The sequence below is a fragment of the Platalea leucorodia genome (assembly GCF_965183815.1).
Source record: "Platalea leucorodia genome assembly, chromosome: 5".
NCBI classification, from domain to species: domain Eukaryota; kingdom Metazoa; phylum Chordata; class Aves; order Pelecaniformes; family Threskiornithidae; genus Platalea; species Platalea leucorodia.
In genome coordinates, this window is record NC_138827.1 from 27575827 (window position 1) to 27589230 (window position 13404).

The window sequence follows — 13404 nt, forward strand, 5'->3', positions numbered from 1 at the left end:
TATGCCCGCTGGAAGAAAAGGATTTGTATATATGAAGTAACAACAATGGAAAGCATTTGATGGTCATTGATTTCTTCTTGGACCGAGAAACTGGTCCTCCATGCCTACGATTCTGATAATTCTTGGCAAAGAAAAGCAAAATGTAGTGATTTACAGAAAACAATTAAGTAGCACATCCAAGGCATATTGGAAATCTATCTTTTGAAGAGCAAATTACATTTTGTAATCTCACTTTGCGATTTTTTTTTTGAACTGAGTTTTGGTAGATCTTTGACATCTTGATTAAATTTGCTTAGGTAATTCAAGCATAAGTGGCATTACTGTAAGTGAAGAAGTGATGTTGAAAAATTTAATTCTAGTTTTTAAACATTTCAGATTTTTCATGGTTTTTTTGTATTTCAGCTTAAATAGACACCCAGCATCAAGAAATAATGCAATATGCTACAAAAATATATAGATGGAAAATCTTCTGCCATGCTGTCTATGAGGAAGATAACACTGTGCTAAGACTCTGAAGTTCTCATCTTCACAGATAAGTGCTATCTTTCTGTATACTTTCCTGGCTGTAGTATTGACCAAGAACCTTTCCTTTAGATGACAGTCAAGTATGATTTCCTCATTTTATAAATAAATTAGGTAAGAAGCTTTAGAGTTTCTTCAGACACAGCTGGAGACAGAGAATAGGGCTTTAATATAGTATATACTTTTAAATAAATTTTAAAAACCTAGTAAATCCTAAAAATAATTTAAAAAAATGTTCCAATGATGAAAATAATTCAACGTAAGCATTTTTTGGCCAGAAAATTAAAAATAAATCTACAATACACTTTTACAATTTTTGAGGCGTAATATTGTAGTAGTTTGGGTATGGGACTGAAAATGAGGCATCATACTGCAACAGGAGACAAGCAAGGTTTTGCTCTGGAAAGGGACTTTGTAAAACCTGCTTCCTACAGCTTTATGATTATTGCCTCTGATTTCTAGATAAAATTCAGTGGCTTTCAGAATTGTGTTTTCTCCTACAAACTGAGCCCAGAATCTGAAAGTTTTTGATCACTGGCACTGAATTGGGAATTCTTTAAATAATGGCCAGCTGGCAGAATTCAGCTTCCTCTTTTACTGACATGTTGCTATATTGCTCCCTGCAATAAAACATTCTTTAACATTGGCAAAAGAAGGAAGAATTGTTTCTGAATACACACAGAGAGAGACTATGTCAAAGACTGTTGGCTTTATAATGATTCAAGTTTTCAGAGCCAAACTGCGCTAACATTTCGTATTAAAGTCTATCCAACTATTTGAACTCAATCTGAAATATTCTAATATATTTCGGCTTGCAGGAAAAATGCCAGTCAGGTTTGCAAACTGGTGTGTGTTTGCATGTCTAAATGTTGATCTAGGAGGACTGTATCCAGTAGCAAGTATAATCTAGTTACTTTTGCAATTTACTCTTTGGTCTACTAAACCTAATAAAGATCTTTGTCAAACAGGACTGGACTGAGACTGCCACCCAGCTAACCTCAGCTGTCCCCCAAACAGCATTGCAGCACTGCAATTTCTGTCACTGCTGACCTGGACTGGATTGGCACTTGTTCCTAAAGGTGAAAGCTCTGCACTACATCCCATTAGCAATACCCTGAGCTACCCAATCCTCATTTCGTAAAATGGGAACTTCAGGTGAACCATAAAAAAAGATTAGCTCTAAGGATGGCACTGACTTCCCAATACACTCACAAGTATGTCTTGCCAGTATGTATAGAATCCAGTATTTACAGATTTTGCAACTTTTGTTTACCCACATAGACTCTCTGAGGTAGTGTTTCGAGCACTACTATTCACATTATTTTTAATACTTTCCTTTGAACCCCTTTAGTAGTTTTCATTGATCTTTTATGCTCCTTGTTTTTCTGGAATGACCTCCTTAGCCTGGGCGAGGAAGTGCCAACAACATAGCATTCCACTGCCAAGACGGGGTAGTACTGTACTGGATCACCGAGAGATTTGCCTTACACAAGCACTTGCCAATTTCTTTAGGTCACCGTCCAGCACTGCCAAAGCCAGGTGGGCTGGCTCTTCTCCCCCGAGACCTGCGAAACTGCCAGCAGACACGCTGGCCAAGGTGCTGTCCCTAGCTGCAGCCGCGGCCAGTTTCGTAGCCAAGGTCAGGGAGCCAGGAGCCATTTCCCCCCCGCGCCCCTGTTTACCACAGGCTGCTTTGTGCGGAGCGCACCCGCCCTCCTCCACCGCACGGCAGCGTCGGGAGCAGAGGAAGGGCCGCGGGGGGGGGGGGGGGGGGGGGGGGGGAAGCCCTGAGGAAGGGGGAACAAGGCCCAGCTGCGGCCTGGGGCAGACCCTCCAGGCCCGCCCTCACCCTGCTCCACAGGGCCTGGGGCCTAGCGTGCGCGGGGAGGGGCCGGGGATGAAAAAGGGGGGGGGGGGGGAAATGGAAAAAATCGGGGCAGCTGTAGGGGGATGAAGGAAAAAACGGAGCTGCTTATTCCCACATCCCCGTTTCCTGCTGTGGCGCTGGGGGAGGGAAGCCCTGAACGGCGGGGGAGATGGGAAGGCCGGCGCCCTCCCCAGCGGAGGGGGAGTTCTGAGGCGCAGGGCAGCTCCCCCGGCGGCCGGGGCCGATCGAGGCAGGGTAGGGCAGCGGGGCCGGGAAGGGCAGGGCAGGGTAGGGCAGGGCAGCGGGGCCGGGAAGGGCAGAGCAGGGCAGGGCAGGGCAGGGCAGGGCAGGGCACGGTAGGGTAGGGTAGGGTAGGGCAGCGGGGCCGGGAAGGGCAGGGCAGGGCACAGCCGTCTGCCCGCCGCCCCGCGCCCGCCCGGCAGCGCCGCCCGCCCTCGAGGCTCTCCCTCCCGCCCTCGCCCCACAATGCATCGCGCGGCGCGGCTGACATGGCGGCCGGGCCGGACTGAGCCGCTGGCGTCGGGGCCTCCAGCAGCTGGAGCCGGGCATGGCGGGGGCGCAGCCCCGGCACCCCTAGCGCCGCAGCCAGGTACCGGGCTCCAGGGGCCGGGGGGGCTCCGCCCAGCTTCGTGGGCCTGCCCCGAGGGGTGGGGGTGGCCGGGCGCTCTCTGCTCTCTCCCCCCAAGCGGGGCGGGGGGAGGCGGGCTCCGGGGGGGGCTGTCCGCGCCGGCGCCCCCCGCCTCAGCCTGCGTTGCCCCAGCTCCGCCCTGCCCCGGCCCTCCTGCCCGCGCCCCGCCTCGACGGCCTGTCGCGGCCTCCCGGCTCGGCGCCCGGGCAGGGTGGCGGCGCCGGGGCGGCCCCGCACAGCCGGCCGGGGGCGCCGGTCACGGCCGGGGGGGGCGGGGGGCGGCCCCAAGGTCAGCGGGGAACCGGGGCCGGCCCCACGGCCGCGTCCAGGCGGGCGGTCGTCCTCAGGGCAGTGCCCAGCTGCGCGCCCGCCGGGGTCCGCCAGGCTGGAGCGGGGTGCGTGCAGCTTGCTGTTCTCCCGCCCAGTGGAATTAAATGCTGGGGGGAGTGAGACCATTGCAGTTGCTGAGGCCCCCCGGGGAAACGTCCCCCTGTCCCGGGCCGTCCTCATGAGCTGTGCCCCAGTCGGCTGTTCCTAGCCAAAGCGAGAGGTTCTCCTTTCTGTGGGTTACGATGTGCCTGAAATGACACACAGGCATTCCTTCGCCTGTGTGTTTGTGCTCTTTTGTTGGCTTATCTTGTATACAAATACAGCGGAACGACTTTTCTGCTTTTGCAATATGTTGCAATTTGCCAGTTGGCTGAATGTGTCATATTACCTGAGGCCTTCTTGCTTTTAAGGTTGTTTCTGGGTATATCAAGGGAGGGCGAGCTCCTAACACGCAGAGAAACAGTATAATCGGGTTTAGGCTAAGGTAAGGATTAGTACATTAAAAAGATAGTTGTAGCTAAGTATGGATCTAATTTTTTTTTTTTTTTCATATTCAACGCCAACTCCATGCCACTTGGCTTCCTGAGCACTGTGTCCTGGATTTGCGAGTCATTTCATTTCCTTGAAAAGAGAGGATATGCATTGTTTCTGGTTTTGTTTGACTTGTGCTCCCAGTTTCAGTAGGTGCTTTTTGGATAGTCTGACCCCAGATAGTTATGACATAATTATTTCCGTGACAAGAAAAGTAAACCAGCCATGGAAGTATGACTTAATTACAGTATCTGGCAGAAGACGCTATATTAGGAGTGAGAGGTCTCCTTTACAAATGTCAGTTTTGGAGTGAGCTTTTTAAATCATTTTTCTGCTTAACTTTAGTGAAAACACCTTCATAAAATTAATTTTGGGATGAAATTACCGTTTTCCAGAACATATGTATTGGGATATGTTCCCAGAAGATACATACAGAGGGATCAGAAAGTTCCTTCTGTGTTCTGTTCTTGCACAGAAGACAGCTGGGACTTTTTTCTCATACCTCAACTAGCAGAGGAAAAGAAACTGCCAGATGGCACGGGACACCTGCACGGTGCGGGGCATTTACCTGGTTCTTCCTCTGAAGGGAGTTGCTGCTACAGGGAGAAAGGGGAGCAGGATTTCTGTCCCATATATCCCTGGGGAGCTCCTCTTAAATGTCTTGTGGATCTGCTTGTCAGAGTAATGGTTTTGGATTGTGTACTCATATTGATTTTGCCCAGCTGAAAGTATATCCTGTTTTCTAGTCATAATGCTTGCTTTTGAAATTTTACAAAGTGTTTCTACTAAATTAACTTTATTTTTGTCCCTGTCTTAATGAAATAATGTAATACTGGTACTGACTAGCACTGAGAAATCACAGAAAGAAGGATCCTGCAATTTGCTTAGTAGATTAATTTGCAGAATGGAAGCAATCCGGGGGAAGTCAACATTTCTGATGCTTTTGGCACATTAAGACTATATTGTGTACTGTTTGATAAATTGTTTAATTGTACATAAATGATAGATCAGTAACTCTTTTAACTTAGAAGTACTAGAGACTTATTACCTAAATTTAGTAACAATGCATATGAATCTCATTTTTACCTTTTTTTTTTAACCAGAGATGCATGCATACATCTATATGTACTCGTACTGCATCCTTGTTTCATAATTTTGGCTCTGATGTTTTAGCAAATCTTTGGAAAAAAACAATTTATCCGATGTTCTTCAATTTTATTTCTGTTAATGTATGAAATAATATTTCCAGCAAGAAGTAATTTTCAGACACTGGTTTTCAGTGTCAACAAAGCTTGACTTGGGAGTTTGGAATCAGTTTTGTGTTGCAAACTGTTGTGACTCAGTCTGTGTGCCCACTATATGAATGTATTCTTGACAACTTTTCTGAAGTAGTGGTTTTCAGCATATTTCTTTCAGTAGTGAAAGTACTCGCTCCTAGTAAAGCAGACGTAAGGATACTGGTAGAAGATCCATTTGCTTTAGCTGTAGTTTGTGAACTACTTTGCGACTGGTATGAAGTAGTTCAAAGGTTGTCCCTTCCTCAAGGGTTAGAGTTTGGGTGAAGGGATCACTGTTGCTTAAGTACAAGATCCAGATAAACTTCTATGCCACAAATACATACTGCTGTATTTTTATTTAGCATAAGCACCAAGTATAGATGGAGGTTTAAGAACAAGATGGATAAATTGAGTTTAAATGCATAGCTGCCATTGAAGCTAGTTTCATGATCAGTTCAGGCCTCTGAAAGGTTTTAAACCTATGCAGTGCTGTACTGTGTTTTTCCAGCCTCCTCACCTGTATTGGTACAAATGTTGTGTTTCTTTGTTTTTAAAGTTAGAACTACCTTGGATCAGTTTCCTGATCTGTTTACAGCATGTATCTTACAGCATACGGCATCATTTGAGACAGGTGGTACTCCTCTTCTGGCTTCAGTGCTTGCTTAAGTTGATTGTGAAATGTTTAAAGGACTGTTACAGTAAAACCTAGGATCAAAACCAAAACGTACAAAAGCATTAGGAATCTTTATATGAAATACAGAGGTAAGGGAAGCCACTGTAACTTAGTTACACAGCTGGTGTGACTAAGAGAGGATGGCTTTCCCGAGTTTGGAAAGGGAGTCATCAGCAGTAGTAGGTTCAGAAAGTGGTAGTTCTTCGTGTTTGGTGACGTGCGTCTTTCTTACCTTCTCAGTGAGTCATAACGTGTTGTAGAAAAGGCAGCGGGTGTCAATGCAAAGAGAGAATAATCTGTAACAAGCACATCTTGTACGGGTCTCCTATCCAGCATATTCTGCTCATTTAATTGTAAGAAATTTGCACCTACGTACATTACAAAGTTTTGCATCAAGCAAAGCCTTTCCTGTTACTTCAGTCACTCAGCGGTACTTTTGTAATTCAGATATAATCCTGTTACAGTTGTGTGTGTGTATATATATATATATACATACACTTGTTTATCTAATGATCACTTCTTAAAAGTTTTCAGTCCTTCACGTTGTAAATACAACATCAGAGCTTCCTACTGAGTTATGTTTCTTCACTAAGCCCGGAGCTCTAGTTTTGTTGCATCCCTGTTCTGTGTGTTAAGTTCTGTGTGCACTGCACTGGCTTCTTTCTAGATTTTGGCAGTGTTGTATTTACTAGCCTAAATTCTATAGCCTGTAGAAACAGGAAGATCTGAACCACTGTATAGCACTTAAGGTTTGTTACTAAGAATACCGATGGGTTTATCGCTGGTGGAGCCTGAGGTGCTTTAGTGGCCAGTAATCTCTGATAGTTTTAGTTTTAAGTAGTTTGGAGAAACATCAAGGATTGATAATAGTTTGTACTAAGTTATGTCTAGTTCATCATAAAACAAACATAAATGTGTGATAATTTTTTTTTAAACTACTGGCATAGAACATGGGAGAAGCTTGAATGATTTGTAGAAGTTCTCAGGCACAAAAATAGGCCTAAGGCTGTAAACAGTCCAGAAGGAGACACCCTCCCAGCACATTAGGGCTGTCTGTAGACATTACCTGTGTCTGTAACCTTTGTTTGCTGAATTCCCTTTTATTTTTGTTGAGGAAGTTTATCTGGGCTATATTGGTAATTGGGTGGGGGGGACTGAGGTTAATCACCCCACTTACTATTGGAAGGCTGGCTGGGGAGATTTGAGCTTAAGGGACAATCATAACGGGACAGATAAAAGCAGGTCTCAGATAAAATACAGGTCTCTCTATCTCAAAGGAGGGAGTGCTTTATAGAAAGAGGGTGATAAAAATTATGTTTGTAGTACTTTTGCTGTTTATATTTAATCTAGTACTCCCTGGGGAAACGAAACTTATGAGACTGTTCTCTTTCCCTTTAGTTGCTCTTCTACACTCTTGTTGTTGCCTTTGGACATTTCAGCCAGTTGGGACCAAATTTTAGAACATATTTGAAGCAATGTCAAAAGATTGTTGAGTTTCTGAATGTTTGCTGGAAAAATCATGCCTCAGTAGAGGAGGGGTCTCTGCTGAGGGGAAAGCAGGAGGAAGTTACGTTTCCTCTTAGGGAGTAGCTAAGAACCAGTCAGCACGCATGTTCCTTCAGCTACAGCACATCTCCTCCGCGTGCCCAATGGGCTGTGGTCGAGAGAGTGACAGAGGAGCACAAAATGAATGTATAGGAAACCAGGTATATTCAGTTCTGCTGCTAATAAAATGATTAAAAAAGAAATGCTTTGCAAAAGAGCAACTCAGAATGCAAGAGCTCACAGTTTAACTTGGTCTTCATCTTTGAAGAGGCCCTGTTATGGCAAAGTCTGACCCAAAATGTGTGCTTTTGAAGGAGTTAAATGCAGTTGAACAACTTGAGAGGAAGGAGTGGAAGGGCAAATGGGTAGAAATATCTTCTTGAAAATGTGTGGGTTGTTTTTTTTCCCCTGTTTGGAAGTAAGCGTTACCCTGAGTTTTTGCAATTCAAATGCAGAATTTTCTAATGCTAGTCTGAGAGAAGGAGGAAACAAAAGAAACTGGCAGAAATGAAAGTGAAACAATCTCGTTCCTTCGTTTCATGAGCCTAAAATGAATTCTATAGTAGTGAAATCGAAGCTGATTTTAAACATTTTTAATTTGATTCTTGTAGGTATGTATAGGCTTAATAATTTTCTAGAGTTTGAGGTCAGATGGTATCTTGTCTGACCTCAAGCTGTTGTATTTCAGCCAGATTATTTTTCTACAAAGAGCCACGAGTCGAGCTAGATTTCAGAGCAGTAACCGGCACTGTACATTGAGAAAGCAGAGGAAACTGAGTCCCCTATAACACCAGGATATTGAATAAATGAAGTATTCTGAAATTATTTCAACAGGTTAATCATACCCAACTTTGCAGATGCAGGTAAAAAAGTCTGTTTTTGTTTCCAGCATGCCCAGAAAACTCTTTGATTCCAGGTCTAGCAATTTGGTATGAGCTTGTGAATAAGACGTGCCATCCAGGTTTCTAGAAAGATGCCACCTCAGCACTGATTCACTCCACTCTAGTGTTTTGTTTCCAATCATGTTATTCTTTTCAGAGGCACTCCTTTCCCTCCTCCCATTTCCCTCTCTGTCTTCTCTCACACATAGATGGTCAATATCTGGCAGAAGGATCTTTTTGAGACTGACTCAGGTTTAGTAGTGGTCTCTTTTTTTGTTTTTCATGTTAAGTTTCATTGGTTGGTTTACTTTGCTGTTCTTTGTGAGATGGCTAACGTGGTTACTATTGAGTATGTTAGAGCAGTTTAGATTATTTTTTGTTTGCTAAATCATTTCAGTATTAGGGAGCAAAAGAAAAAAGCAAAAAAAAAAATCCCAAAGTACAATAACATTATTGTTGCACTTGCATTTCAGATTCTGAATTTCATTGTGGAACTCTTAAATTCTCCCCCCCCCCCAATATTCTTGTCTTAGGAAATTTCATGACCTATTTTTATTCATATTTCTCAGGAATAAAGAATATATCTGTGCTTTTTAACCTTAGCTACTTGCATTTGATTACACTAACTCTCTTAATATGTAACTTTATCACAGTACTTAGTTTATTAGCTGGGTTATAAAGATAGTTTTTATTAGCAATTTCCTTAGTTGTTTTTTCCTGTCACATGTACATTTGATTAAAGCTAGTATATTCTCTTTGAATCTATAACTGTGTATTTTATTGAATGGATGAGATCAAATAATTTGAACCTACAGTAGAATTTTTGTGGAATTTTTTTAAACCTTCTTGCAAAATACGAATCTAGCAGTTTGACACTTGACAAAAAGCAAGGCAAAATGAAGCCCCACTTTTCCTACAATGCTGGAGTTTCATGGTAGCTTTACGCTGGAAGTGGTGCCAAGAGAAGTTGTCCCCACCCTACTAGTTGTTTGTTATTACCAGCTCCTGCTCCTCCGCCTCCTCCTCCCTTGTGCCAGCTTTATGTTAAGCTGGATTGGTTTTCCGGTTTTGTTCACTGCAGAGCTGCACAAGGGAGGGAGCAGCCCAAGGAGTGGGAGTAAGTAGCCAGGGTTGGAGAAAGGGTGTTATTGCTCCTGTTGGAGTTGTTGCTGACCTATGCTGCTTTTCAGTGAATGTGGAAGTCTGGCCTCGGTGTGCTCCAGTCCGGAGTTGAAGGATGACATGGATGTCAGAAATGAACCAGAAATGAAAGTGGAACTGATGCGGGGGGGGGGGGGGGGGGGGGGGAAGAAGGGTTGGTTGTTTTGGTCATTCCCCCCAGCCCCCGGGTTGAGCAACTAATACATAAGGAATAGTTTAGAATTTGAAAAATCCTACTCTCCTTTCTCTTCTAGTTACATAAAAAAAATTTCACAGTGGAATACAGTTTAAAGATAGCAACATCCTGTACGTAGCTATAACACCTCACCAGTCTATAGAGCAGCGCTTTATACTGGTGGTCAGAAACTAGAATAATTTAGCCAACCTGTGGGGACCCTGGGCTCTTCTTACGACACTGAGGCTTGAGCAGCGCTGGTACAGGTGGGCAGTAGTTCCTGCTGCTGAGCTAATAAGAATTGCTACTGGAAAGACTGACTAGAATCCAAGGGCAAATACTATTTAATCTTTTGATTTTTGGTCTTTGACTTTTGGTCTAGAAGTAAGAGCCAGGTGTAATCAGTGTCTAATAGAAAATAGTTGTAATATTAACTAAATGTATTTGTGAGATGAAATATTGAGCTGTTGGAATGAATTTAGGAATACAGATTTTTTTTTTTTTTTTTTTTTTTCCTTTTCAGGTTTTGTATTTTACTAAAGACTGTGATCCTAACATTAACTTAATGAAAATTCTTGTGGGTTTTGTTTGTTTGTTTGTTTGATTTTCATTTTTGGAAGGTAATATGTGTTTTCAAGTATGTCAATAGAGGCTTAAGACAACCATTTTTAGTGTGTGCTTTGTGTCCTGAAATATTTTCTGGTTTGTGTCTCTTTAAAGTGAGAGAGAGATAGTAACTACATTATATAGCCTGGAAAAAAAAAATTACTGTCCTTTATACTGATAATATTCAGAATTCTTTTTTTTTACCCAGACATTTTAATTGGATCGTTCCTTCTGGTTCTTATTATTTAAGTACAGAAGTACATTGTGATACTTCTAATAGTTGTAATTCATTGACTTTTCTATTATTCCTTTTTTTCACTAAATAATAAGCTACTTATTTTGATGGGTTCTCTAAAACCCAGAAAATTCCATGGGTCATGCTTTTACCTACCAAATATGTAGCTGGACAGGAAAGAGAGAAACTCTGAATTCCGTATCTTGCTATAGTTGTATAAAATTTATTTTCTCCTATGTCTAATACTTCATTCTTATAATTTTTTTATTGCTATTTCAAGGTTATTTAAAAAAAAAAAAAATCCAAGTTCTTGTTACAGATCCCCACCTTAATTTTCTGTATTAGTAAGAGTAATTCCTTAAAAACAGACCCACTTATTCATGCTTAGCTTCCCATTGGAAAAACAATCTTTGAGTTCTCTCCAACATAAAGCTCAGATGATATACCACGTAAAGGACTGAGGTTTAGATAAGTGAAGTTAATCTGCAGCTAAACAAAATATTTACTATTTGTGTTTTTTTTGGTTAAGCAAAATCTTATTTAGTTGATGACAGTTAACTTATATTAGAATTGTGCGTGTCAGAAATATGCTGGAGTATCTGTGGATACAGGTACAAGTCAGATTTATTATTAGTACTTTCAGCTATATCTCTAAATACTTTTTTTTTTTTTTAAATCAGTTAATAAAATGGAACTTGCTTGCTGGAAACTGAATTCGTTTTCTCTAGTCACTGATTTGATCTGTATGTTTATTGAGTGATATTTTTTAGATGTGTTTAATATTTTCTTTTTTTTTTTTTTTCCAGTGTAGTTGCAGACATCTTGGTTCTTGTTTTTTTCAGAAAGCCAAAAATAGGAAGGAAAGAAAAAAGCAAGCTGTTGGCAGGTTTATCACTGAGTGGTTTTACCATGTTCTGCCATTTTTCATCTCTTCGTATCCCCTCCTCTTCTAAATGGAAGTCAAGATGATAAAAATTTTCATGAGTTTTACTTTAATACAGAATGTATTATGAAAATTCACTTATGCCTGTGGGGGGAACATGCTTCCTGTAATAATTTGTAGTTACACTATTCTTTAGAGAGGTTTATTTTAATGTATTGTCTACATAGAGCTTTGATATTTTTCCTTCAGTTTAAAAATGTCTATCATTATTTCTTTAGTAGACAATCAGCTACGATCCTTGCCTGCACAGTGGATTTAAAATCAACTGCAAATTGCTGAAGAATTGCACTTCAAGTGGTCCCAAGAGACAGAAGAAGCAGGTCTTCACTATAATGGAAGAGGCCAAGAGCTCAAAGAATGGAAATCATGACCCAAGGAAGTCTGTCCGTCTTGTCTGTGAGGAAGGCAAAGCAGTCAAAGTTACAAATAATCAAAATTATAAACATAATAGAAATGACAAATCTGTGAAGGATGTTGGGAGAAGCTCTCCAAGTGGGAATAGCAGCAAAAGAAGTAAACAAAATGATGTTTGTTCTGAAAAACAAGGAGAAAATAAATCATGCAGAGTAAATAGTTGTATTCCTGGAACTAAAGATATGGGGTCAAACGTTCAGGATCGAAGTCATGGAAAAGCAAAAAAATTTTCTAATTTATCACCAGCAGTGGAAAACCTGAAACAGACAAAAGCTCAGCCGTTGGGAGAAAACTTTCCAGGCTCCCATGTTTCAGGGAATGGGAGCAGTGTGGAAAGCTTAACAGCTACACAGAAAGGGAAACTGGTATTGGAAAATCCACTGGGAGTTCATACTTTGAAGACTAGTGTTGATCAGACTGGTGATCCTGGTAAGACTGCTTCAGATCAAAGAAGAATGGAACATAAGCCTGATGACTTCAGTGAGTATTATTCAACACTGCTTTATCCAATTTTCTTCTGGTAAAATTGTTAACAATCTGAAATGGGCTTGAAATGTTTCTGTTTACATATTTTTTTCACATATAGTAAGTTGCTGATTGCATTTAGAGAGAACATACTATTCATACAAGCATATTACTTAGAGAATAAGAGATGATGATAATAGCTGTCCTTTTTTCTCATGCCTAAGACCTAAACATCATTGCAAGATACTTGGTGTGGGGGGGTTTCAGGCAATTTTGTGCATATAGTGTCTTGGGGAGGGGAACCCGTCATAATGCCATTGCCGCTTACGGCAATGCCAGCTATTACTGCTTTTCAGAAAGACCAAGGGAAAAATCTGCAAGAAAAGATCTTTTTTATAGGTAGGGGGAAAATATTTACCTTTTTATTCTGAGATTGTTGCACTCTTTTTGTTACTAAAAATGTTTAAAATGTGTTTTAGCAGATGGCTTTTTTATTTAGGGAGCTCTGGAATACGTACTATCCATCAGTGGTTACCCTTATGAGTGTTCAATTCTTGTACATATTTTTCAATTTCAGAATTAAATATATGGATCAGGCTTTGTCTCACTTGAGGTTAACTCCTAAGTTCAGGATTTGTCACACTTTTTCAGAATGCATTTTTTTCCTAATAAAAATGCTGTTTTAAGACGGCATGCCAGTGCAGACCTTCTATTTGAAGTATTTCCCACTATTGCAACAGCTACAGCAGTTGCTTGTATGGAAATACTGGGAAAATATTGAAGTGCATATTTTTTTAGCTATCTTAATAAAATTTAACAGGGAAAACAAGTTGAAATGGCAGCATCCTGTGATCAGTCAGCTCTTTGTAGACCACCATCATGTACTGTAGGGACCATCTGTCACTGAGAAACCAGGACTTGAAAACTTGCTCAGTTTTGATTCCTAGCTAGTTTAGGGGCGCAGATCTCATTTGAAAGGAAAGAAAAAAGAAAAAAAAAAACCCTCACTTTTGCTGATGTAAAAACTACTGGAGTAATTTAAGACGTAGTTGTTTGTACAGATTAGTGGACTATGAACAATTCATAGGCATCTGGAGGAACTGGCCTTTCAGAATTGACCTGCGTGTTTG

The 13404-nt window shown here is 41.5% G+C and overlaps 1 protein-coding gene across 4 annotated transcripts in view; it reads left to right on the forward strand.

The window, feature by feature from the left end:
• Nucleotides 1-2888: 2888 nt before the first annotated feature.
• TUT4 (terminal uridylyl transferase 4) overlaps nucleotides 2889-13404 on the forward strand; it is a 50028-nt gene continuing 39512 nt past the window's right edge. For all 4 annotated transcript variants that reach the window (XR_014228212.1, XM_082312315.1, XM_082312314.1 and 1 more), the window contains exons 1-2: nucleotides 2889-2999; nucleotides 11614-12289. Coding sequence is in view for 3 of the 4 variants with exons in the window: in XM_082312315.1 (XP_082168441.1) it covers nucleotides 11728-12289 (562 nt within the window). In the remaining variant the exon portion in view is untranslated. The remainder of the gene's footprint in view (nucleotides 3000-11613; nucleotides 12290-13404) is intronic.